This window comes from Tiliqua scincoides, chromosome 2 (genome assembly GCF_035046505.1).
Source record: "Tiliqua scincoides isolate rTilSci1 chromosome 2, rTilSci1.hap2, whole genome shotgun sequence".
Classification (NCBI taxonomy): Eukaryota; Metazoa; Chordata; class Lepidosauria; order Squamata; family Scincidae; genus Tiliqua; species Tiliqua scincoides.
In genome coordinates this window covers 152,008,951-152,036,673 of record NC_089822.1, presented here as the reverse complement: position 1 = coordinate 152,036,673, position 27,723 = coordinate 152,008,951, and the positions used below count along the sequence as shown (strand labels likewise).

At 46.5% G+C, this 27,723-nt stretch overlaps 1 protein-coding gene across 1 annotated transcript in view; it reads right to left on the bottom strand.

Moving 5' to 3' along the window:
- TIMP2 (TIMP metallopeptidase inhibitor 2) overlaps positions 1-17,491 on the bottom strand; it is a 34,592-nt gene extending 17,101 nt beyond the window's left edge. Inside the window, exon 1 of the mRNA XM_066617238.1 lies at positions 16,867-17,491. Coding sequence (XP_066473335.1) covers positions 16,867-16,996 — 130 coding nt within the window. The 5' untranslated portion in view covers positions 16,997-17,491. The remainder of the gene's footprint in view (positions 1-16,866) is intronic.
- Positions 17,492-27,723: the final 10,232 nt, after the last annotated feature.

The window sequence follows — 27,723 nt, the reverse complement described above, 5'->3', positions numbered from 1 at the left end:
ATGAAAACAATTTTCATGTGAAAGCGTGGGTAACATTTTGCCACACCCAGATTAACACTGCATAGGGTCCTTGGAGAACAGATAAAATTGCTTTGCGGTTCAGATGCAGCTTGCAGGCTGCCCAATAAGCATCCCTGGAATAGACTCTCCGTTGGATCCCTTCCAGTTCTATAATTCTGTAAGTACTCAAAGCAAATGGCTACATTTAAGAAACAGAAAATTATTCAACAAGCTGCTGGGAAAACAGCATTTTAAATGAACCGTTCTCAAATGGCAGGCTGTGGGAGCTTGAAAGCAGGGTGTTGGAGAAAGGCAACTTCTGTTTCTGAACCTGAAAGTGGTTCCAAATTGGGGGGGGGGGGGAGGAAACCTTCTGCTGGGTCCATGTATCAGGAAAAAAATTGTAGTTGTATTCAATAGCCCAGCCATAGAATCAGTTGCCCAGAAAGTCCATGAAATTTTCTTTATGGAAAAAAAACCCCAAAAGAGTTTAGAGCTCCACCCTCATTCAGAAATGTCTTATTTTCCTGCACACCCCCCCCCCATACGCTTACTTTTCTATTAAAAAGAAAAAAAACTATTCAAGGGAATTTACAACATTTGGAAATGTTCAGTGTAACTTGAAAGCTTTCATACTACATTATGTATATTGATCGGTCCTAATATAAGGTATCATGTTACTGTATCTGTAGAGAAGGGTACTATGAGGATTGCTGGACTGAAAAAACCTTTGAAGTCAATTCCAGCCTAGGATTCTGAGTCACTTCCCTTTCACTTCTGTGTTCAGTCCTTTTCAGCTAGGAGTTTCCAGCATCACAGAAAAGAGGAGGACACATCTCTGCTTGCAAGGCCCTTTCCCAGCATTATGCACAACACATGGTACATCCATCATCCGGCTCAGTTTCAGAGCCCTCTGAGTTGAGTTTGCTGCAAGCTGCCTGTGGCCTGGCTCAGATGCTTTTGGCCTGGCCCAGATGATTGTGTGACAGCGGCTGAGAGTTTTTGGGCCTGGCTAATAGTTATGGCTTCAGACTTTTCCACTCACGTGCTGCTGAATCATTGGCAAAAAATGCAACCTCGTCAAGGGAGGATTTTTGTTCTGAACAGTGTGGCTTTGTAGAGGGAATTGCTGCTTTGCACTTTCTAAGCCAAGCACCCAGTAGTTCAGCCAAGTTAGGGGCTGAAGGGAAGTGGGGTGGGGGTGGGAGTGAGGGAGCATGAATCCTAGAGTAAAGATCAAGAAAAGGAAACGCATGTCCTTCTATAGCCCCACACGTGAAGAAAGCTTATCGCTATGGGCTGGGAGATTTCACACTTGAGGACTGAATCTCTCTCTCCAAGACACATAGACCTGGTCTGAGACAAACTGATTCATGAGTCCACATAGTTTAAAAAGGAAGTTAGAATTGTTTCAGACATGCCACTTTTTGCAAGTACAGATCATGCTATGTAATGAGAACCTGCATATCTAAATCACTGACAGCCAGTGCAGTGTAGTGGTAGAGTGTCTAGTCTGACATCAAGGTCCTAGCTTCAAATCCTCACCCAAGCCATGGAGGTCACTAGATGAGCCTGAGCCAGTCACTGTCTTTCAGCCTCCTCTACCTCACAGAGCTGCAACTCTAAAATGGGGTGAAGAGTGACTATGCACAGCAGTCCTGATCTCCAGGATAGAAATATAAATAATAATTCACGACATACAGGTTGAGTCTCATTATTCTCCCGGGTCCCATTCCAAGAACTCAAGTGGATGGCAAAAAATGCACTAAAGCAAATCGATTTTAAAAACAAAGACCCTTTGCTTCTAGTGATTTAAAAACTGCCTTGCTGACCTTTTGCAATGCACACAGAAGCAATCAGTTTCTCTCCAGGCCCTTCTGAGGCAGCAGTCCCTCCCTTCACCAGGAGCCCCAGCAAGGGGTTAAGAATGGGTGATGATCACTGCCATTTAGCCTTCTTTCATGTGCTCAAGGGGAAGGGTGGAGTGAAACCTGCAGAGAGAATGACTGATGGATTGTCAACGGCTGCCCTCTCTGGCATTATTAAAGGACTGTTTTCCTTTAATTTAAAGGGCCCTTCCCATCAGCTTTGAGATAGAAAAATCTGTGGATAATTAGGTTATACCTGTAATCACTTGCATGACTATCTCTCTGCAACAGTAAAAAGCAGTTTTTAAAACTGCAATTTTAAAGGGGTGCATTTTCCCCTTCTCCAGGGATCAGCACATTCCTTCTCATTTACAGTGGCCATTCTTGTTGAGTCATATCCGTGTATAAAAAAATCTATGTATAACAAGGCTGGAGCTGTATATGCTTGCAAGTGTGTCAGTAATCAAGCTGTGAGAAGTTTCAGGGGCAACATTACTTGGGTTTGGCTTTCTTTGGAGGACAGGGCATGCTGGAGGCATATAGAGTTGGTGAAAATCTTTTTAAAATTTCCAAATAGGCATGTAGCATAGGTGGAAGTAAGGAGAATGTACACTCTACAACAGGGCCTATGAGACAAATTCTATCAGGGGTACAAAGTTTCTTCTGGGCCCCTTCCCAAAGGAGAAAGGGGGCAATGGGGGCAGGCACAACGAGGGGGGCAAAATAGGATGGGAGAGGGTGCTAACAGCCACAATAGTCTTTGGAGCTCAGATCTACTAGGCTTCTTGATGCAGAGCCCAGGTCTACCCAACCATACTGTATTGGCAGCTAGATAAAGAAATATGGAAAACCAAACAGTCCTAAACCTCTCTAAAATTTTTGAAATATAGAAAATTGATTGCAGAAAATTAGCATCATTGTATTTAGGCTCACACTAGAATGAATCAAAATGAACTTCTGCAGCAGCTGTAGCCCCACAGCTGGGTCCCTGAGCTTCTATGCACTCCTTCATGGTTATGGGATCCACAAGCCAGTGTAGCAGGCCAGTGTAATGGAAGATCATCAGGTGGATGATGTGGTGTTGACAGTGATCCCATGTTTTGACAGCTGGTTGACAGCTCTGGGAAGGGCAGGGCTGGCTCCACAGCTGTAATCAATCAATGGAGACTCTGATGGACACCTGAGCTTCATTTGACCTTGAGGGGACTTTGAATGGACACAAACTGAAGAGATGGGTCACATGAGCCTAATTTGGACTTAACAAGGTAGCTCACAGCTGAGCTGCACTTTGGATAATGGGACATCCAAGGATAAAATGCAGCTTCAGAAGGAGCTCAGAGCTGCCTGACCCAGACTTATAGCACCAAGACCTACAGGACATCCTAGACCTATGGGATGGACACACCAGGAGAAGAGGACTGCTAGGATGCTGCTGGAGGACTCTGACACAGAGGAACGGACTCTGCTGCAGTGGACTGCTATGGGAAGGATTGGACTGCAGAAGACTGGACTGTGCTGTGCTTTGGAGACTGGATTGGACTTGGACTGGAGGCTTTGGACCTTTACCCACTGAGTTAAGTGGAGTTTTGGGGAGGGAAAGCCTCTGGACAAAAGGAATTTCAGGGAAGTGTTTGTAGCAATAAAGTTGGTTAACTGCTATAGATAAGGAGTTCTGTGTTCATTCCTTTGCACACCACAGCTGTTGTTTCTAGAGATAAGGATGTGTTAATTAGCCAAAAAGCAGGCAAAGGGAGTTGGAATATTTGGAAGGCACAGCCAGTTTCCTCCCAGATTTGACACTGTCAAAGGAGAGTCATGGCTGCATTCCTAGGCCCAGTGTGCATAGCTTGCAGCAGCAGTTAACACTGTATGCACGTGGTTGTATCCTAGCATTATGCGCTGGCAACAAGTTCAGGTGAGATACGAAAATGTCACATCCCAGGAACATTCTGGGCTCCCTCCTTTGGCTCCTGGGCCCGGGTACAAATTAGCCCCTTTACCCCCCTTTCCTAGGTCCTGCTCAACAAGGCAGTAGATCTGTAACTTCACTAGATTCCAATCCCAAAGATGCTTTCTTTGCTTTCTCTTTCTGTTCTAAACTGCTTTTTCTTCTCCCCATTACACACAGGTCTTCCATAAGCCTCTTCTCTTAGCTGGGTGGGTTCACCTTCTCATTTTGACAGCTTTACCTCATTCCAAGTATTCCAGAGGGATTCCTGTATTCAGAGATTATCTGGTAACAATTGACTCCTGTAAAGCATCTTACTTGAGTAGGGAGGACACAGGCAAACTAGAATCCATGCTTCCTAGAACATCTTGTTCCAGTCTTTCTTTAATATAAATCTACAAGCCAAATGAGTATCAGATATGCAACAAAATCCAAAAAATCTGTGCTGCAGGTCAATGTTTATAGTATCTGTCTGGAGTGCTGTTGGTACCAGGTTACTTCATACCACATGTTTCTCCCTTAAAGCAAATAAATATAGTCTGATGCAAGACAGATCCCACAACAGTATCCACACAGCCATAAGTGTAGTCCCTTGACGCAGGGACTACAATGTATTCCCCCAGCCCAGACCATAAAAAGGTTGCCACATGCGGATCTTGCCTATCACTAGAGGTGTTTGTTTCCAGTGAGTAACATAGGATTACAGCCCAAGTCTTACTGAACACAATGGACTTTCTTCTGAATAAAATAAGTAATACCATGTTCAAACGGTGTATTGCACGTGAAGAAGTTGTTATAGTGGTTTCAAAGCTGGTTGAGTTCTATAACCTTTGAGCTGGTTGTTTTGAGTGCCCCTGAGACAAAACCCCCTATCCAGAGCTCTGGAAACATTTGATGAGGTTTTGATACTGTAAATTTGGATGAGTCCCAAAGCTCTCCAAATCACTTTTCAGCCTTCTGCAGTGTCACCAGATGGCTTACTAGCAGGCATGATCAGAGAAGGGGAGATCCACTTGGGGAGGGGGGGTTGTTCTTGGAAAAAAACACTTAACCCACTGGGAATTAGAATTATTTTCTTGGCTGCTATCATTTGGGGGCAGGGTGACAGATACATTCTGAAGAGTATAACAGCAGGCTGTTCCTAATTCTGCCCCCATGGAATTTTTTCCCCCTGTTGTAGGGTGTGTTCAGGGCAGGTACCCTCTTTTTTCCCCATACCAGAAGTGCCTGTATGACAAGGAATGAACTTAGCAAGGAAAACCAAAAGTCGTCAAGTAAACAAGTTATCCTACACTTATGGGGTCAAACATATTCATCATGCCAAATTCACCAGATGGTCAACTTCAGAGAACTGTAAGAAACCTCTAAGTCAAGGGCATCTATGCTGTTAATGGACGTATAAGAGATAGTGCATGAATGGCGATGTTAAGGGGAAAATGTATATGAAATTCAACTCAGCCAAAAATGCAGCTTTGTAATTTGTTTAATTTGCAGAACTTTCCATATGAGAAAAGCCAACAAATCTTTTCAAAAACTGTAAGATATGTGTAAACAGAGGGGTGGAAATCTAAAAAGGACATAATAGTAATGCAATCTCTGCTATAATTTACTGATCTGAAGCTCTGGCAATGCAAAACACAATAATAGTGAGGTCTAAATGGATTCCATGGCAGATGTCCCAGAGAGATTCCCAGAGTGAAATATCACCATAAAGGGATACCAGGCAAGTATGAGGCACACTGTCTCCAACTTTGTAACAAGGAGGCCATCTGATGGAACTGTGAGTCACCTATCAGTTCTAGCCACCGTAACCTGGAAAGTCTTACAGTCTGCTGTGCCCTTCCTTAGTTTAGAGCCCTGCATTGTTACTCTCAGCCAATATCCTGATATAATTAGAACAAGATTGTTATGACTAGCTGTAGGATTGACCCACCAATCTCTGGAATAAGTTGCACGTTGCCAAGCAAGACAAGTCCCAATGAGTGGATTTATTAGTCAGCAAACTCTTTTGGCATGATCCTAAAGAAATGCAATCAATATAGCTAGTCTTACAAGCACTCAATTCAAAATATGTTGGGGAGGGGGGAAGAGACATACAAAATGCAGGTTTGATACTTGTTTAGCAGTCCAATTCTATCCCCTGCCACCAGTGCCAATGTAGCCACACCAAAAAAGTGTGGGCTGCATCCTATGGTTGGGGGGGGGGGGGCAAGAACTCAGGTAAAAGTTGTTAAGCCCTCCCCCATCCTGTGGCTTATCTGCTGACAGTATAAAACACAACCCCCCCTCCCCTCAGCCAGACTCCAATATAGGAATCAAGTCTACCTGGGAGAAAAGCATCTGGAGCAGCAGACTGAGGAAGCTAAGCTATCAGAAGTAAGACAGAAGAGTTTCCATTGCCCCTCACCCATGCAGCCCTTTTATTCTTTAAACCACACATATATCCCACTTCTACTTTCTGTGTATGTTGCTTGGATAAGCAGATATTTTAAAAAGTGCCTCATATCCTTCTGGAATTGGAGTCCCAATTTTAAAATCATTCCCTCCACCACTACAAGCTAGAGAATAAGGGCAAAGACACTGAACGGGTGAGAAATATGTGCCTGCCCACCTGCCTCACTCACTCCATGTATGCATCAGTCAGTTGTCAACACTTCTGCGCTATCATTCTAAGGGAGAGATAGACAATAGGATTCAATCTGCTCTCCAGGGCTTCCCATTTGACCTCCAGGGTAGACTCCAATCCTAAAGACACTTCCTCTTATTATGCATCTCACACCCATTTTCTCCCACACACAGAGGCCAGGAGTTCTTCAGACTCCTCCTTTCCAGGAAGAAATACAAAAGATGGTCAAGGGCTCTTTGATGCCACTCCCACCCAGTGAGAACATTAACCAAGGTTCTGTCAGAGTGCTTCCATTAGACCAGTGGTTCTTCTCACACATTTTGCACCAGAACCCACTTTTTCAGAATGGGAATTTGTCAGAACCCACTGGAAGCGATGTCATGACCGGAAGTGACGTCATCAAGCAGGGAAATTTTTAGCAATCCTAGGTTGCAATCCTACCCACAGTTACCCAGGAGTAAGTCCCATTGACTGTCATTGTTAAAAGAATATACATAGTAGCTTGTTAAAAGTACAGGTCCGTAACATTTCCCCAAATGCAGCCACATACCATGGGAGCATCAAGTCTAATAGATTACAAATAAAATATTGAAATGAATGGGGGCCCACCTGATATTGACTGGTGACCCACCTAGTGAGTCCCGACCCACAGTCTGAAAAATACTGCATTAGGCACCTCATCTGCTCGCTTGCATTGCTATCCTTTCAACCCTTACTCAATTCAAGGGAATGGACTTGGTCGAAATTCAGTTGCAGGTGAGGCTTCTGGAAGCTCATGGAGAGCACATCTCTAGCCACTTACTCCCACAGTCAGCAGCCCTGCTAAACTCAGAAGGTACCATACTTTCCATGTGAGTAATATACTCCCCATCTTTGGTCTTCAGCCTTGAATAGGCAGAAGGAAAAAAGTACAATCAAAGATGGTTACTACCAGTATGTCCGGAGAGGGTGACGCATACATTTCTGATACTTGCTACAGCAAGGGCCCCAAAATGCCCTCTCTCCTTGTTGCTGTGGTGAAGACTTATGTGTCAACAAAACCACCTGTAAGTGCCTCCTAATATGCAGCTTAGGCAAGTGGGGGGGATTGTTCAGTCAGGTACTTTTTTTGGCATTAGGAACAGCACAGCAAGAACTGAATACAACCCAAATTAGTAACACCGGCTACACCTACATCTTGTGGGAACTTTTCCAGGCTCTGCAGTCTCCCAAAACAAGATTAAGAAGTCTCTTACTTTCCGATGCTAATCTAACTGCACATGTAGCAAAAAGTGCACCATGGTTCTAGATTTATCAGAGTGTTCAGAGTCTTTCGCAGCAGAGGCCTCAGTCTTCAAAGACTGCATTTCATGAGCATTCCTCGCCACCAACACACCCTAACAAGTCATTCCCCCTGCCCAGAGAACCCCAGGAACTGTGGTTCTCTCACAGAATTCTTAACTCCCCCCACACCACATCAAACTATAAATCCCAAGACTCTTTCGAGAAAATAGTAATGGTAGTTAGGGAGATAGGAAGTCAATGTATGTGTTTATTGTGCAGTTATGTTCCACTTTATTCTGGATGGTGCAGGAGAACCTGTACTTAGGACAACTTCTCTGGAACAGGGAAAATCTGTCTAGTACTTTCCTGGTACCTTCTCTAACCATGGATGTGCAGTGTGGGGCAACAGGTAAGGCAAAACAGCCCCATCATTGTCCATGGAAAAATGGTGCAGCCACCCCACCTGCTTACACCCAAGGAAGTTCTCCTTACACCTGAGAAAACCCACCTTACACCCCAGAAAGCAGGTGTAAGGAGAGCTTTCTTGGGTGTAAGAAGAGCCTCCTCGGGCATAAGTGGGTGGAGCAGCTGCAGTGCTTTTCCATGGACAACAATGGGGTGGTTCTGCTTCACTTGCCACCCCCACACCACACATCCCTGCCCTCTAACACCAAGGTCACCAACCATGTGTCTTGGTTGCAGGTAACCACTCAAATGGAGATCATCAGTGCTCACCATCTCCATCCTTTCTACACAAACACAGTGCCCCTTGTATCCCAAATGTGTGCTGTTCCAGGTAATCATCCATTTGCTCACTCCAGAACCCAAACACAATGTCAGAAAAAGTCACCAGCCTATTTCCCAGTATTATGAAGCACTCTAGCCTGCCTCAGAAAAATTTCCTGGAAGCAAACTGACACAAATAGTAGAAATTTCCAGAAAGGAACATGCTAGGCTGTAGCAGCAAAGCAAAAGGTCTTGTGGTTCCTTAAAGACACATTTATTTGAAGGTAAACTAGTAAATTAATTGAGCCCCTAATCACCATGATGTGATCCACGATGCACTGGAGCATATGCATATCCGGCCAGGTCAATGTCTTTATACCCTTAGTAACAATTCTTATTAAAAATTACATGGGCGTATATGCAAAGCATACAAACCCTCTTACTTTAAAAAGTAGCACAGTATTTGACTGTCCTGTATTGATTACCTTACTGTTGTAACTATCAGATCTAAATAAGTAACCATGACACATGCTCTTCAAATACAAAAATAGCATTGTATCTTAATGTTTAATCTAAGGCTAGGTCTTTGAAGCTTGCTGTGAATCTTGCCCCTGCTCAGAGATCTGAAATGATGCTCCTGTCTACAAAAGAAAGAAGGTTACAAAGAGAAAAGGGGGGAATCAAAGTGGGAGAAACAAAACAAAAACCCTACTTCATCTCTGAAAACGACTGCCAGGATTAATAAAGTGTAAACAAAGAGGAAAAAATATGGAGCTGCAATTCAAACAATGTATTTTATTTAAAAGCAAGATCTATGGAGCTGCATAAGAAAGAAGTGTGTGCCTCTTTCAGGACAGTGTCAGGATATCTGCAATAGGAAAAGTCCAGCAAAAAAAGATTATATTGCATGCTCACATGGAAAAACCCTGGTTTAGAAAGAAAGGGAGGTATATGTGCCCTCTGCAATTACATTGTCTGTTAGGAAACTTTTTCTAAAGCCAAGGATAGTATCTATGCCTCTGGCAATCTCATACATGGTACTTCTAGTCACAGTACTGCCATGTTGGCCATGCCCTTGCTATGACTTTGCCAGTGGCAGATGAAAGCAACATGGGAGAACTAGCCTGAACCACTGAAGCTGGCCAATAGCATTCACTTGGTCCCCTCATCCCAATGAGTGAGAAAGGCAACAGCCTGAAATATACAGCTCTGGTTTGATTCAGAAGAAAGCCAACTAGGACCCTGGAAATTCAGAACAAGTAGAGGTCAGTATGTTCTTGTGACTAGGGTATTCAGAAATCTGTGCTGCTCTCACTATGTTGTACAACAACCAGTCAACTAAGTGTTGAGAAACAGTTCCTGACCCTGGTGTTGAACTAGCGTATAAGACACTTGCCAAGACACTCTGCCCAGGACAGAAAGGATTGGAGCCAAAACTGGTTGTCCTGGGAGAAGAATCTTAATGTGGGTGTCTGTGTGCCTAAGCATGAAGCCAGACATAATATAAAACCAGATTGCACAGAAGTTGTTCAGTTGCTGAATGAGCCAGGCCTCATTACTGAAATGTCAAGCATGCATATCAAATCAAATGCTACCTCAGCTGCCAGTCTTGCCCCTCCTCACATACTTCAGGTGGGTTGTCTGCCTTTTTTATTTTCAGAGGCATCACCTAAACATTTGTGTGTTTATCTATTCACTTGTTGTCTTATTTGTTAAAAAGGATACTTTCATAAAACTGCCAAACTCTTTTGGAGATTAAAGGGAGGGGAGTTCTAGTTCTATGAAGGGGAGCCAGCAAAGCAAGGCCTTGCACAGCTGGCTTCTGCAGTGAACTCAAATAACTGGGTTGGGCCTTTTTTTTTTTCCTCTGGTGCTGAACCTTGGAGAGGAAAAGTATGTTTAAATCAAACACAGCGAGGGCACTTCCAGATTGGCCTGACTGTTCCAAACAATATTACAAGCGATTTTCCCTATGATTTACACAGGGAAAGGAGAGATGCTGCAAACTGAGCTGCCAGAGCAATCTAAAATCCCATGCTCATGTGCCTTATCAGTTGGGCAGTGCTTCAGGAGATGAGGCAGAATGCAGAGGAGCTTCCTGAGGTCCTATGCTGATCTGACATGACAGCCAGTTGAGTGGAGGTGCTCTGAGGCAATCATAGGAGCCAGAAGAAAGAATCATGCCATCATCAGCTGTCTGCAGGTCCCACATTTAAAGAGAACATGGTGCAAGGGCACTGATTGCACAACCCTAAGGCCACTATGAAATTATGCTGTGGCTGATTATGTGAAATGCCCCCAAAATACAGCATGACTGCTGCTTTCTGCAAACTTTACTACAAGCCAATACAATGAAATGCAAGCCACACAGACAAATATCCATTAGTGCTCTTTGGGCTGCATATCAGCTAGGAAGGTTCCCCAAGGGAAGTGAAATAAGTGCCAATGTCCATGTGTCTGCACACTGATTCATAGTCACAAATATGAGAGGAAATAGGATAAGTACCTCAGGTGAGTTCTTCTGGATCAGGCCAAACCCATTTTATCCAGTTCTCAACAGAGATCCACAGGTTGTTGAAGGTGATGTACATACTGCCTCTGAACTAGAGTTACCATCTAGCTATCTTGCCTAATAATTGCTGATAGATTTTTTTTTCTAAGAAGTTATCCAAGTTAACTGATCATTTTAAAAGCCAATACAATAATTTGATACTGGAAATGTGAACCCTGGGCAAATGCCCCACCCTGCCTCAATTGCTTTCAGCTTAGATGGAGCTACAGAAAGGCAGCTGAGACAAAGAAGATGCCCCCTAATTACCAGTTCTTGTACCAAAGTAATAAAATCTGTAAAAAACAAAAATCAGATATGGCCTGAATACAGAGATGATCACACAGACAGGGTGACTCTCCAGTGGTTGCGCTGACTTTTTCCCAGCAGTGTTTCTCATCAATTCCTGTTTGCCTTCAGAATTTACAGCAACTCCTTTTGCACTGTTTACACACCATCACCCTTTTACACTGAACCACCCTGAAAAGACAGACAACAATTACCTATAGACCAAGGAGGACCTTGCAAAAGCAGGTATTGTTGGAAGGGTCCACACTTTCTATCAGAAAGTACTGTTTGGGATCTGAGTTGTGAAGACTGAAGAGCTACATGACTATGAGTCCATCTGGCCTTCCCTACAGTTCATCTTGCTTCTCTGAAAACAGGCTGAAGTCGACACTATCTGTTGTTGGCCCTAGAAAGCCAACATGGTGCCCACCTTCTTACTAATGATAGGGAAAAACTCTTTCCCCATTCCTGTCCAGCACAGGAATTCACATGGCATGTTCTTCTCTCCCACCCTTCCTCTACTCAAGACTTTTCTCAGGTGAGCATCACAGCACATATTATTTAGCCTGCTACAAAGTTTTATGTGTCTGTCATTCCCCAAGCAGTAGTTGCTGCTATGATGTACATAGCGCCTGACTCCAAACTGATTCATTTTCCTCTATGGCACCATTCTGTACTGAGTCTTTCTTTCCTCTTGGGCAAGGGCATCAAAAGAAACTCCTGCTGAGCCTTAATAACACTTAATAACACTTTAGTTTGGGGGCACTTTTGTTACAATAAAGGACTCTTCAGGAATGGCTACCAGAAATGTATTTCACAAAAATATGAATTTATGAAATAGTAGAGTGTCTGAATCTTTTACACAGGATGAGAAAGACACTGCAGTAATGAGATAATTCTCAAATTATGGGGGAGGGGCAGAGGGAGGCCAGTCACTTTATCATTTCTTCATGTCCCCTTAGCTACTAGTTTTAGATGGCTACAAGTCTACACCGGGTAGATGGGACTCATTAGCCTGGGAAGGCAGCTCGTCTGAGAGAAGGAAAACTCTGATCCCAAACCTCCACTGCCTTGTGGCTACATCCAGTTATGGAAAAGGCTTCAGGAGTCAACCTCGAGGCAAAATCTGGAGCCGGAGTCCCTGAGGCAGTTCATGGCTGAACACAGTCATGTTCTGGCAACTCCTGCAATGCCACTGGAACCAACCATACTGGCCTCTGCCTTTCCATTGGACCATTTCAGCGACGTGGAGAGGGGGGATTTGCTGCATGGGTAACAGTCTGTCCTCCATATCTACCTTACCCAGGCTTCGTGCACGGGAGAGGACACTCCATTCCAGAACACTATTCAGAGCATGATACCATAGTATTCCGAGACTGAAGGATGCCAACTGGTAACAAGTAGCCATTATGTGGCTAAATAGGGGGCATTTGGTGTAGCTTTTGGATTTCATTAACAGCCTCCTTGTCTCCTGCAATACAAGTACTGAGCAAGATGGCTCTTAAATAGATATATCCCAAAATTATTTCACATCTTGAGTCCCTGCTGGTAAATCGGGGCATCAGAAAACAATCTAAATGCATGTTAGAAATAATTTGTTTTCTATATTTTGGGCAATCAGTATTGCTTTCCTCTTATCTCCAGGCCTAAACTGTTTATTTTCTTTAATAAAAATTCTGCTCCCCCCCCCCCGCTATAAACTGGTAAACAATTTAAGAGACATTAAATAGAAATGAACAAGTTACATGATTCAGTTCCCGATCCTGAAGAGCATGATGGGGCTCAAGATATCTTTGCTATTAGATCTCGTGAACATGAGGCCTGGAGGCATGTCTGATAGCAGCCTAAGAGTTGCATGCTGCAAAAAAGGGTTCCAGTCAGTTCAGTGTCCTAATATTCATGCAAGTACAAACAGGGTGCACTCATGCCAGTATCAGGCAGAGCCCCATGGGGGTCTTGGGGGATTGAAGAATCGGCCTTTTCAGCCACACTAGATGCTGTTCCAGAACCACCATTCAGAGCGCGATACCATAGTGTTTCGAGACTGAAGGTTGCCAACATGCAAGATTCATATGCTCAGAGAATGCGACCAGAAAAAATGAAAAAAAAAAAAACACATCTTAGAAATGACTACTCCCCAAGAAGGAAGAGATACTGGAAAGCAAAATGAAACCACAGTCAGCTGGTGCCGACAGAAGTCGCACAGTTCCTGGACACATTATAGAATCAGGGAGCATAGTTTGGGGCTCAATGAGAGCCTGAAACTTCTATGGACACAATCATTGCAGCAGAGAGGCTGCTTTGCCAAAGTATTTCCAAATTCCATTTCCAGAGCGAGATCTGGAAGCCGAGGCCAGGGCTGTTTGTTTAACATGTGAAAATTTAATAAGGGGATTATTCATGGAAAAAGGAATTTGAGTCCCAGCCCTGCCAGGCCCAGCCTTTCAGTAGCGTCCAAGCTGAGCAAATTGGGAAGGGAGAGAGACAACACCTACCAATAAAGAGCAACTGGTGAGTGTCCTAGTATAGAGTGGTTAGTTTAGAAGGGCACAGCTATCTCCCATTATTCAGCTCCTTTTGCCCACTGCCAAGTGCAAAGGGACACACAGTGACGTCACAAAAAGGAAGGATCCAAGCCCTTCTCTTCAGCATTTAGCTGAGCTGGCAGATGAAGGCTTTGATTGAAACAAGATGGAATCATGCAGTGTTAATGTTTCTCTTGAGGACCTCAACCACACTGGGCAGGGCGCCATGGTGTAGACATACTGAAACCTAGTACCCAAGATGCATTGCTCTGGGTGGAAAGAAATGAGAGGCGAGACACCTATGAATGGTATCCAAAGTAATGTATTCTACAAAGCTGGTGAGGCAGCAGGTGGAACAGAACAAGCTATCCAGCCTCTCAAAATCAGGCAGACCAGAAGGGCTTCATTCCCACTGAAGGCAGGGTTGGACAGAGACTCTTTTTCTCAGCTCCAGAAATGGTATTCATCATTTTGCACGGATTCTTTTCTAAAAACACATGCACTTGAGTTCAGGCCTATTTACAAACTACACCTGGAAACCCTGTTCTCCTATCACAAGTATTTAGACACCAGCTGTGGTTCCTCCTAGCAAGGGAAAAGACACATGCCCAGAGGCACCCTCTTTTTATCAAAACTTCCAGGGATACACGCTTGCACTGAAAATGGGCTTTGACTGGGGTTCAATGTGACTGGTCTCACACTAAACCTTGACTGACAGTCACAGGAGGTTTTGAAGACAAGAGATCATTCTGTTTCTCTATTCTCATGCAAAGGAAGGATTCAAAAGCAGAATCAATTCGTCTGATGCTAACACAGACTCTTCTCATCCATAAGAGACGATCACAGGCTCTTAAAATATACAGTGAGCCCAAGGCCTTTGGCTGCCTGAGGTAGCATGCCAAATGCTGCACCCCTTATCTGGTGATGTGCCAGTCTCTGCTCCTCTGACACTCGAGCCCACTGCTCTCCCTTCCTCCACACTGTCCCCCTCTTCCTTTTTCAATCCAGGGAATAGGAAGAGGAATATCAGTGAAAGTGAGCAGATGGCCAAAGTGGGCACCCTTGGTCAACCTGCTGCCTGAGGCAGCCACTTCAGTTGGCCTTATGAATAGGCTGGTCCTGAGAGTGAGACACTTTTGCAAATAGCTAGAGCTCTGTGGGGAGGACAGATTAGCCTCCACAAGGATAAGGATCTTCTCAGAGACCACAATGCTCTCCTTTCCAAAACTGGTCCATTCAGAATTGTCCCTGCTGTCCCTTCCAGAAGTGAGTAAAAACTTTTCTTTTTCAGAAAGTCTTCAAAAATGGCTTATAAATGACTGCTGCATTTTGTCCTTTGTTCTTATGCATTAGATACTGTTGTGTTCATATTCAAGTAGTTGTTTATAGTACTGTATTATATTGGAGGATTTTACCAGTTGTTTATGTTAATATATCTACATTTGTGAACAGCTGTAAGTTTCTACATGAATTATGTGAATAAAAAACAATCTTTAAAATAAATAATAAATTAAAATAAAGGAAGAAATGATAAGCTGGGGTAGAATAGCAGATTGATTTCATGATGCTCCTCAAAAACATTGCTACCCCAGCTATTTCCTGGTGGATTGACAGTGAGGGACAGTGGCATGATGAAAGATATGGCTTAAAGTAATTTGGGGCTCAAGCTTGATTGCTGCACAGGAAGGATATGCGTGTGGTGATGGAGCAACAAGAATGTGGTCTCCCTGGAGTGCAGCCCAAGACGCCCACAGGTTGAAAGTGAGGTTTATTCCACAAGACTGAAAACAAAAGTAGCATGGCATGAACGCAGCAAAAACGGCAACAGAGCTAAGCTGATTCTGGGTGAAGGAAAACAGCTTCTTTCCCTGGAGCCAGGAGCTTAAGCGACTGCAAAGATATTTATATACTGTAAGTAGATGGAAATCAGGTTTCCGCTTTGGGCTGACCCAGGCTTCCTCCTGGCCTGCAAACTCCCTGCTGCTGTCATCAGCCAGGCTGTAACCTCTGATCCTCCCATGCCTCCCTCCATCTGCTTCCTCCACTATGAGTCGGAAGGACTCCAGGCCTTATGATTGTCCTGTAGGCGGCCAGCACCAAAACACCCCAATATCACTGCATTTTGAAATCTCTATGGATTTCATTCATTCACAGGGTTTGCTTCAGGAAGCACGTGCATTAGGTGGGAGAACCCCCAAACCCTGATAGCAGTAAACTATGAGCTGAAGAGAGGGAGAAATGAGAACTTCATGCAGACACTCATTTGAACTATTTAGCCCTGCAAGGGGATGTTGTGTACTGCTATATATGAGTTGTCAGGTCTAACTTCTGAGGGTGGGACGTTTGCTGCCTCCCTCCCTCCCTCATTCCAGCTATGGATCCTTTCAGATTTCCTAATTTTAAATAGATGAAGCCACAGAGATAGGAAAGAAACACTCTTCCCCCTTCTGAGAAGGTGGGCCATACATTTTCCGATTGCCTTTGTGAAGTTTTCGTTTCCTGGTCAGTTCCCTTCCAGTTTCCACTGCTGCCTCTCTCTCTCTCTCTCTCTCTCTCTCTCTCTCTCTCCACTACCAGCTTCTGGCAGCCTAGTTCTGGCAGGCAGAGAGCCATCACCAGAAAAGAGGAATTTGAGTCCGTGGTTGTCTTTGTGCTTTCAAAAGAATTCCTGTGGATCGGGTCAGAATGAGCGTGCTGGGAGGGGAGGGGAGGAGGCAAGAAGAAGGGGGGAGAGAAACACTTTGGGGCTGTTGTTTCAAGAGAAAAAAGCCTATGGGAACGCCTGGCTGGGTGGCAGGGCAGCCTGACGGACCCAGAGCAGGCAGACGACACCCTGGGTAACAATAGCCACTGCAGGTCTGTACGAGGAGAGGGATCAACATCCCCCTTCCCTGCCACTCTCCCACCCAGGCTCTTTTCCAGCCGGATGAAGAAGAGGCAGGGGGGAGGGGGGGTTGGCTGCTCACAAGTGAGTTTGCAGCGGGAGGGAGGACAAGCCGCCCCCCCTTCCCCGGGCGAGGCAGAGCGCTGCGGGGTGGGGAGCCACAGAGGGAGGGGGGCCGTCCTTTTCTTACCTACATCTGCATTGCAAAACGCCTGTTGCGGATGCACCGGGGAGCAGCTGCAGGCGTCGGCCAGGCGGTCCATCCTTCCCAGAAGCAGCACGGCCAGCGAGGCCAGGAGGCTCGGGAGCGCAGCACTCATCTTGCAGAAGGCAGGCAGGCAAGCAGGCGGGCGGGCGGGAGAGAAGGAGGGGCAGGCAGGCAGGCGGGCGGGCGGGCGAGATTCCTTGCTCACGGCTCTGGCCGCCTCATTCAGGCACGCGCGCGCGGGCCGGCGGGCGCGCGCGCTCTCTCTGCCGGGCTCTGCGTCTGCGGTGGTCCCGGGGAGGGGGCTCGCGGGGCTCAGGCACGCAGGCAAGCAACCCCAAAAGCTTGACGGGCGGTGTGGCTCCCGCTCGCTCAGGGGGGGCTGCAGGAGGAGCCCCAAAGCTGGCGCTCGCTGCTGCTGCTGCTGCTGCTGCTGCTGCTGCTGCTGCTGCCGCCGCCTTCCTTCTATGGAGGTGTTTTCTTCTCCTGCCTTCTGCTCAGCCTGGCTTTTTAATGGGCTCTGGGGACTCGCTGCCCCTCCTCCTCGTGGCGCTGGGCCAGGCGGGCGGCTCGCCTGCTCCCGTCGTCAGCGCTCTGGCTGGCGCGCCTCTGGCCCCGGCCAGGCTCTCTCTCTGCAGCCTGCGCTTGACAGCTCCCGCCCTCCTCCGGGGGAGGCGGAGAGCCCAATCCTAGGCGTGTCTACTCGGAAGTAAGTCCCGTTCTCGTCAGTGGGGCTTCCTCCCAGGAAAGCGTGGCTAGGTTTGCAGCCCGGAGCCCAATCCTGTGCATGTCTACTCAGAAGTAAGCCCCATTAGTGTCAATGGGGCTTCCTCCCAGGAAACCGTGGCTAGGATTGCAGCCTGAGGCTCTCCGCTCAGCCACTGGAACTGAGCCACGCAGCGAAAGGGCTGGTTTGTTTGATCACAACTGGGGCTTGCTGTGACTAAAGGAGGTCGCGCCCCCCGCCAGGGCTCCCCTCGCTCGCTTCTTCTTTCATAGTGCCTCCTCCCCAGCCAGTCACATCAGCACGCTTGCGATGCCCTCTCCTGCAGGCTTGCCTTGGTAGCTCTCCGTCTAGAGTGATTTTCAATCTTTTCCAGCCACGACACACTGACAAAGCACTAAAATTGTCAAGGCACACCATCGTTTTTTGACCATTGACAAGCCACACCGCACTGACATCAGGGGCTTGCATCCTCCAGTGGCGCTACTAACACATGATCCTCCCCCAAAGTCCCACAGCACACCTGCAGACAATCCACAGCACACCGCTGTGCCACTGCACACTGGTTGAAAACGCTCTCTAGCAGCCCTAACATCAGAAGACAATCTGCTGCCCATCCATGGCTACAGTCCTAACCTATCCACACTTTCTTGGGAGTAAGCCCGTTGACTATAATGAGACTTACTTCTAAGTAGACATGGATAGGATTAGGTCCTAAGGGCCCATTCCTATCCAATTTTCCAGTGTTGGTGCAGTTGTACCAGTGGGGTGTGGGCTGCATCCAGTGATTGAGGAGCAGTCACTGGGGTTAAGGTATGAGAACATGTGTTCCCTTATGATGGGGCTGCATTGTGGCTACATTTGAGCTGGGAAGTTGGATTGGATTGGGTCCTCAGACAGGGATGCTCAGTGTTAAATGCCACTAAAGGTGTAGCCTGGATGGCAAGATGGCAGTGCTAACAAGCACTCCAGAGAATGTTCTGAAGTGGAACATTCATACTGGAGATCATCTGGGGAAGGATGTAGACTAGTGTTTCTCAACCTGTGGTATGGGTACTTGAGGTGAGTCTGGTGGTACGTGCTGGACCCCCTGGACTCCTTCCACCTGGCATTACTTAAAAAAGCCATCCTGTCTACCCTGAGCCTCTTACTGGTGTTTGTCATGTTGCATCTGGCCTCCCAACCCAGAAGTAGCTGGTAATGATGTCATCACTTCTGGTGGTGCTTCATATAGGTGGACCATGTGAAGTGGTAAGGCGGTGGACAAATGTTGAGAAACACTGATGTAGACAGTCCCTGCAAGCAGTGAACCCGTTGCCATCATGAGTTGTCTTTTTCAGAAAAGAGGAAAGGAGGTTGACATTGACTCTTTGTCTCCAGTTCCTTTTTTGACACAAAGCTGCAAGAAATTTACATACCCCATGCTCCTTGGGAAAAAGAAGATGCTTCATAATACCAATGTTTCAAATTTCAGAAATTCAGGAAACACAGACAAATCCAATCTTCATGAGTGGATTAGAGAGAAGAACTTCCAGGTCAGAGAATGAGAATTATTTGTATGGCAAACGTGAGCTCTGGCATCAGTGATGAATCAGATTTAAATTTTTCCCTCTGAAACTCCATATCAATTCACATTTCATCAGTCTTCTATTCCCAGTTGCTCAGATGTTATTGCAGCAGAAAACCTCTGCACATGCCCAAAGGCACTTTCTTATTTATTATTATTTCACATGCGTGAGGCTTGAGTTGCAGCACTGCAAACAATTTCCAGGGTTACATTCCATTGAGCCCTGGCTCAAATTAAGCCCTCTTGGAAATAGTTTTCAGTGCCATAATTCAGTCCTAAAACCTTTGCTGTGCCAGGTGGAATCTCATTGCAACAGAAAGACATTTTGGTTGTTGGCAACATGGCAGGACATCTGCCCAACATCTTGTTTCAATTGTGTTCCATCTTGTTCTCAACCCCCACTCTAGAGTCTCTGAGAGGGAGATGAGAACCAAAGAGACTGTCTCCTTCTCATCAAAGTCAAAAGTATCATGTGCTGTATTTTGGAATCTCCTTTCAAAGTCCTGACAGGCACTCCAGAATCCCAACCTTAACTCTGCTGAGCTGCATTTCCTAGCATACATTGTCTCTGAGGAGCTAATTAGGTAGGCTGTGCATTATGCTTCATCACAGCCAGTTTAGGGGACTTCTATCCTGAATATGCTCAAGGGGTAGTGTGGGAGTCTTGGGACTCCAGATACCCTAATGCCTGTGTGGTCTCTTTGCAAGAGTCCCATTGTGTCCTGTGTTCTTCCCTTGTGGCCTCTACTTGAGAAGGCAGTGCCTTCTATACAGCACCCATTTTTCTTCTGCTCAATCAGCTCTCTCAGCTGGCATCTCCCCATACACCCAGCTTGTATCCTCCTCCACTCTCTCTGCCTGCCCCCTCATCACAGCAAGCCTCTGGGAGGCTGTCCCCAACAGGCAAGGACGTCTGCATAGCTTCCCAAAGTGGTGGCTCCATTGTCAAGTCAATGTTAAGGCAGGGATGCCCACCGCAGCCTCAGTGATGTTGCCAGTAGCAGAGCTAGGGGATGGAGCTATAAGTACCTCATAGCTCCAAAACTCACCATGTAAGCTTCCCCCTCCCCCTGCTCTTGGGGTCATTCTGAGGAGCAAAAGCAACACCAGGGCCATTCCAAGGAGGAGAGGAGTCTCCCCCACATTGCTTTCGCCCCCAAACAGGCACCAAGAATGAGAGGGGGAGGCAGCTTACACTGCAAGTTTCAGAGCTGTGCAGCTCTGCCCCTCCTCTGGCTCCACTACTCAATGTCACCTATGCTTTCCTCTCCTGACTTGGGACTGCTGGATTGAACTTGCGGCTGATAGGGATCATTGCCCCTGCATCACTATGCAGCCTGAGGATCCCAGACTCATGACCCTAACTAGAGACAAGTCTGAGCCACTGCCAGCCTCCTTGTACAACAGTCATGACAAGTTGTTGGCATTGCCATGGGGAGTGCCCTTGCAATGGTACACAGTCAACTTGAAAGAGAGAAGAGATACCATCCTAGGATTCAGGTATTATAGTCTTTCATTTGATGCAGCCATTGCAACAGGGCATGGCTTGTAACCAGGATGAAAGGATTGTTGGACAGGTAATGTTGAAGGACTGAGATGACTCATTTAACAGCTAATGCCTCCCGTTCTCCCATGAAATACTTCTGTTCCAGAGACTGCGGTTTATGGCTGATGCATAGGCTGCCCCTTCCATTCTTGGGGTAAGATGGCCCCCAGGCTAGTTACTGAGGCATCTGTCTGTAACTTAGACAATTGCTGAAAGTTGGAGCTAAGGAGGACTGGAATGGATAAAAAGGACTTCCTTGATGGCATTAAAGGCTTCATTGCATGAAGATTCCTGAAGGAGCAGGTCATGTGGGCCTACTCTGAATAGTTTGTCAACCAACTGGTCTTTGTTGCATAATCTGGTATGAAGTAGTTATAATAGCAGGCTAAAAAATAAACAGAGGTGCTTCTTGTCCCAGGGACGCAGGAACTTGGCCAGTACGACAACAATCCTTGTTTTATCTCACTATTGCCTATTTTTGGACCTTTCTAAACCACCATCACCACCCCCTGAAACTTCGGTGATGTCCCAGCACAATAAAAATGGCTGGGACATCACTTTGCAATAAACCCTGTTTTGAATTCATCACCATTATAAAAGGGCCACATAAGATAAGAGACAGATCTGATGTGCATTTGTTACCAAAAAGGGCTGTTATGATTTAAGGGGAATTATTATATTACCCTTTTGGAAACTTCAGGATCACAGGCTAGATAACAAGACAGCGTAATGCAAAGAAATTCCTTTTTAGCTTGAAAAGAGACTGGGAGAAAGATAACTTTCAATAGGATTATATTTTTATTGCAAAAACACATAGGTATACATAATGCACATGGAAAATGGTAAGTACCGTATTTTTCGCTCCATAAGACGCACTTTTTCCGCCCCAAAAAGTGGGGGGGAAAGTGTGTGCGTCTTATGGAGCGAATACTAAAAAAAAAACAAAAACCTCCGCCCTGGCCCCGCCCCCTGCCCGCTTGCTCTGCTCTGCTTCCCCAGGCAGTCAGAGGCTGAGCTGGCTGGGGGGCTCCTGCCTTCCCTCCGTGCCGGTGCGGACTGTGGCAACACTGGAGGGCGCCCAGGCCTGCGTGTCTACTCAGAAGTAAGTCTCAGAATCAGTGGGGCTCACTCCCAGGAAAGCGTGGGTGGGGTGGCAGTCTCGCTGCCCAATCCTGTGCATGCCTACTCTGAAGTAAGTCCCATTAGAGTCAGGGGGCTTACTCCCAGGAAAGCCTCTTTCTCCCCCCCCAAGCCTGGAGCATCACAGCCTCTCTCTTCTGCCCCCCAAACCTGGAGCATCACAGACTCTCTCTCCCCCCTCCAAAGCCTGGAGCATCACAGCTTCTCTCTTCCCCCCCCAAGCCTGGAGCATCACAGCCTCTCTCTCCCCCCCCCAAAGCCTGGAGCATCACAGCCTCTCTCTCTCTCCCCCCCCCAAGCCTGGAGCATCACAGCCTCTCTCTCCCCCCCTCCAAAGCCTGGAGCATCACAGCCTCTCTCTCTCCCCCCCCCAAAGCCTGGAGCATCACAGCCTCTCTCTCTCCCCCCCCCAAAGCCTGGAGCATCACAGCCTCTCTCTCTCCCCCCCCAAAGCCTGGAGCATCACAGCCTCTCTCTCTCCCCCCCTCCAAAGCCTGGAGCATCACAGCCTCTCTCTCTCTCCCCCCCCAAGCCTGGAGCATCACAGCCTCTCTCTCTCCCCCCCCCAAAGCCTGGAGCATCACAGCCTCTCTCTCTCTCTCTCTCTCTCCCCAAGCCTGGAGCATCACAGCCTCTCTCTCTCTCCCTCCCCAAGCCTGGAGCATCACAGCCTCTCTCTCTCCCCCCCAAGCCTGGAGCATCACAGCTTCTCTCTTCCCCCCCCAAGCCTGGAGCATCACAGCCTCTCTCTCCCCCCCCCAAAGCCTGGAGCATCACAGCCTCTCTCTCTCTCTCCCCCCCCCAAGCCTGGAGCATCACAGCCTCTCTCTCCCCCCCTCCAAAGCCTGGAGCATCACAGCCTCTCTCTCCCCCCCCCCAAAGCCTGGAGCATCACAGCCTCTCTCTCTCTCTTTCTCTCTCCCCAAGCCTGGAGCATCACAGCCTCTCTCTCTCTCCCCCCCCAAGCCTGGAGCATCACAGCCTCTCTCTCTCCCCCCCAAGCCTGGAGCATCACAGCTTCTCTCTTTCCCCCCCCCAAGCCTGGAGCATCACAGCTTCTCTCTTCCCCCCCCCCAAGCCTGGAGCATCACAGACTCTTGCTCCCCCCCCCCAAGCCTAGAGCATCACAGCTTCTCTCTTTCCCCCCCCAAGCCTAGAGCATCACAGCTTCTCTCTTCCCCCCCCCAAGCCTGGAGCATCACAGACTCTTGCTTCCCCCCCCAAGCCTAGAGCATCACAGACTCTTCGCCCCCCCCAAGCCTGGAGCATCACAGGTTCTCTCTCCCCCCCCCCAAGCCTGGAGCATCACAGACTCTTGCTTCCCCCCCCCCAAGCCTGGAGCATCACAGCCTCTCTTTCCCCCCACCCCAAGCCTGGAGCATCACAACGTCTCTGCAACACAAACACTTTCCCCCCTCTCTCTCACACACAGGCTGCCCTCTTCTCTTACACACACAGATGCTCTGCTCCCCCCCCCACACACACACACTCACACAGCAGGGGAAGGGCACTTTCACTCACCTCATCCAGCATCTGAATGTAAGCCCCCCCCCATCACAAAGAAAAAACTGTCTCCTTGGTCAGAATGCCAGTGTTTGCTTATTGCACAAGCCCCAGGTATCACCATAAATCCAGAGGTTTGTTGTGTCTTGAGAATTCAAGTTGTGGTTGGACTTTGCACTTGTTCATTTGTATTGGAATCACGGAAGAACTGTCGAGGAGGTAGATGTGGTGTCAGCAGTGGCCCCTTTAAGGGTAAGGCCTGGGCATCCAGCAGAGTGTGCTGCACAGCTGCAGCCACTGGAAGGCAATAGGGCCCTCAGGGATATAAGGAGTACCTGAGGCAGAAAGGGTTTGTGGGTTTTGAAGGAGTGCAGGTTGGAGGTAGGAGAGGAGACTGACTGGGTTTATTGAATTTGGAATCTGACTGTGGATTGTGACTGGACTTGGATACCCTGATGGATTTGACTAACCTACCTGGAACCTGACCTTGGACTGTAATTTGGCTTATTGGCTCTGGACTCTGATTTGGCAACTCTGATTGATGGGACTGATTTACTTGGCATCTGTGGACTGGAACTGGACTCACTTTTGCTTGCTGCACTGGTGAGTTGCACAAGGGGGACTGATCAGCCTTAAGCGGGCACGAGGCCCAGTGGATTGGAATTTGGCAGAACATCATTGTAGCAGAAAGATAATGTGATCCCCTATTTGTGTGCACCTGCTTTTGTGAGCTTCATAAATTCTGACTCTAGCGATGAGTTCTTGGGGTTTCCAGAAAACTAGAGTACTCAAACCTTTAAGTCTCTCCATTTGTTAATGACAGTGATAATGGTTCTTAATGCCACTGTTGACTGCTGTTCACTTTACATGGTTCAAATGTTATTCTGTTATAGTTTATTAAATATTTTATTACACTGTTTGGTTCAGAATATTTTTTTCCTGTTTTCCTCCTCTAAAAACTAGGTGCGTCTTATGGTCAGGTGCGTCTTATGGAGCGAAAAATACGGTATATGTTTCTTGGTTCCTACTATTTGGATCCTGTGTACCTAGCTTTATGGTGGTTGCATGTGCTGTGTATTTGGTGCATCCGAGAAGGAATCAGAAAAGGATAGGTTGTAGGGAAGGATTTTAGGGGTCCCTGATCTGCCTAACCCAGTTGCTAACTAAGATGGGGAGAGAAGGGGAGAAAAAAGGGGGGGAAGAAGGGAAAAGATTCCAGACACAAGATATAGTTACCTGTCCTGAGGAGCAGTTGGTTAGGAGGGGGGGAAGAGTCCTATGGAGGACCTCTGCCTTGGAGGCAGCCAGAGAGAGAGCACATGTGGCGAAGTTCTCTCTTAAAAGGCTTTTTTGCTGACCTGGAAGCTGGATGTGAATGACCCAGATGTGGCCTCCTGGATGCGCATGCTCACTACACACAGTGGGACACCTGGAGCATGCAAGAAAAGGATGACTGGGTATCAGCCATGACTGGCCTCCTGGGGGGGGGGGTAGCTTGCTTTCTGTCGCCCCTTCTGGGAATTTGGAGACATGATGTCTATTAGCAGCAGAATTCAAATGGGTCAAATGGCTAGCTTCCCTGACTAGGGAAACTTACACAATAGACAACAATAGGAAACACTTAAGCAACGGTTTACAGTGTTTGAGACAACAATTTGCCCTTTAGACTTTGCTGCTAAAGTCTTTGTTGCTGTGTGCATGGAGAGCTGGAGTTTGTGTAAACTTGTGACTTTTACCAGGGTTTTTGGAAATTGGGCTTGTTTGCTTGGCCTGTATGATATTTTAGTCCATGATAACATAACTAGATATAAAATCACAACTTAAAAGGAAACGGGATTTTCACATAACACATTTGCTGTCTTTGTGACTGGGCTTCCCCAGAGACAGGGAGCTGGCTAACTCTCCTGCTACAATTGGTATCTGTTTATTGATTAGGCAGCCAATCCCAGCTGGCTAAATAAAGGGGTGGAATAGCAGGCTCCTATGACCCTCACTTCTCCAATCAACTAAAACAGGGGTGCTCACACTTTTTTGGCTCTAGAGCTACTTTGAAACCCAGCAAGGCCTGGAGATCTACCAGAGTTTTTTTTACAATCTTCGCGCCATCATAACATATAACATTTATGTGTACATTGTATGTTGGTGTACCTTGAGCCCCACTGAGTATAACAGGACTTACTCCTGAGTAGACATGCCTAGGATTAGGCTGTGAGGCTGCAATCCTAGCCACACTTACCTGGGAGTAAGCCCCATTGAGTACAATGGGTCTTACTCCCGGCGTTTCCTCCCAGAGGCACCTGAAGGGGGGGCGTCGGCACTCAGCGATCTACTTATTTTGCCTCGCGATCTACCGGTAGATCGCAATCCACCTATTGAGCACCCGTGAACTAAAATATCATCAGCAAACCTAGGTTTTTAAGGGTACTCACAGGATTTATCTTGGTTGTTGCTTCTGATTTGTTTGTTTGATGCACCATATTAATGTATCAATGACAGAGTTCACCCATTCCATGAAGGAGTGCAGGACCCAGACTCTCTCTCTTTTCCTCCCAGGCAATGTAATTAGCTAAGGATGAGTAATATCCAGGTTTCTTCCATCCAGGACATCATTTTATTTTCAGTTTGCCTTTGAAGCTTTGTGCTTTCTTTTACCATTTGACTGTCTTGATCAGTCCTATTTGATAAACTTTTCCTTTTTGATCTTCTGCAACTTCCTCTCTATTTCTTTTATTTTGCCTTGTTTATCTACTGCTTTTAATAAGCTCCTTTTAAAAAATGTTCTGGATTACCTGCCTGGTCTTAGTACATAAGAAAGAGGGTTGTGACACTTTTGCAATTGGACAGTCCTTGTTACTTATTGTTTTGGGCTTTGTGCAGGTGGGGGAATCTTCCAGATTTTCAAAACTCCTTTACTGATCAGGGGGAGAAGTTTACAAGGTGGCCTAATTCTGTCTGGATTTCCCCCCAACTTCCGTGGTGGCAGGAGAGCCTCAAAACCATTAGGAGAGGTAAAGGGTAGGAGGACTGTTGCTAACTGTCAGGTACTGCACCTGTGCCTCACCCTCCATTCATGCTCCTCACATGACTCCTCTTTCATCACAAGTACATAGTATGATTACGTCTTATTGCTTTGGCTTTACAGAGCTCTTCTTTACCAGATTCTTCTTTACCTGTCTATAGTTCCTATTTCCCTATACCAGTGGTTCTCAAACTTTTAGCACTGGGACTCACTTTTTAGAATACGAATCTAACAGGACCCACTGGAAGTGATGTCATGACTGGATGCGACATCATCAAGCAGTAAAATTTGTAACAATCCTAGGCTGCAATCCTACCCACACTTATCCAGGAGTAAGTCCCATTTACTATCATTTACTACATTTACTACAAGCATATACAAAGAAGCCTTTTAAAAGAACAGATCTGTAACATTTCCTCAAATGCAGTTGCATACAATGGTAGCATCAAGTCTAACATATTAAAAATAAAATATTGAGATGAATGGGGACCCACTTGAAATTGGTTCATGACCCACCTAGTGGGTCCCGACCCACAGATTGAGAAACACTGCCCTATGCAACTTGGTAACTTGAAGGCCAGCATCCTGAAAGGCACCAAGCATGGCCCATAGATGCAATAAATAGTCTTCTCAAGTGGTGCTGAGCCCAAATATATTGTTAATGTGTGTGAATGAAATAGCCAGACAGAGGCTCAAGATCCAATCTTAAAGTTTCAATCTGAAGGGCACTGTTATTAATTGAAATAGTCCTTGAGGAGTTGCAAAGGCCATCTTTTTTCTATCTTCCAACTGCAAGAAGTTTTACCAATATCTTTCATTAGAACAAGCACTGTGAGGAATCATTCTTTTCTCAACGAGTCTTATCAATATAGTGGACCCTCACTTTACAATGGCAATTCATTCCGGAGACACCACTGTATTGTGAAAATATTGTAATGTGAATGCAGTAATGCATTTTTCTTTTTGATAATTCATTCCCAGACCTTGGAAGTTGAAGTTTCTGCCACAGGACTCAGGGCCCAATCCTATTCAATTTTCCAGCATCGGTGCAGCTGCAATGCAGCCCCTAGGTAAGGGAACAAATGTTTCCATACCTTGAGGAGGCCTCTGTGACTGCCTCCCCACCACAGGATGCAGTGCACACCCCATTCGCATGGCTGCACCACCACTGAAAAACTGGATAGGTTTGGGCCCTAAGTTATTTCCCCCCTAAAAATTATTTAAAAGGTGCCCACTGCGCTCTGTAGGGGTTATGGTTATCAGTTTACACAATGTTGTAATTATAAAACTCAAATTGTTGCGAGGCCAATCAGCCACTCAAATAAGCAACTCAGAATGACTCG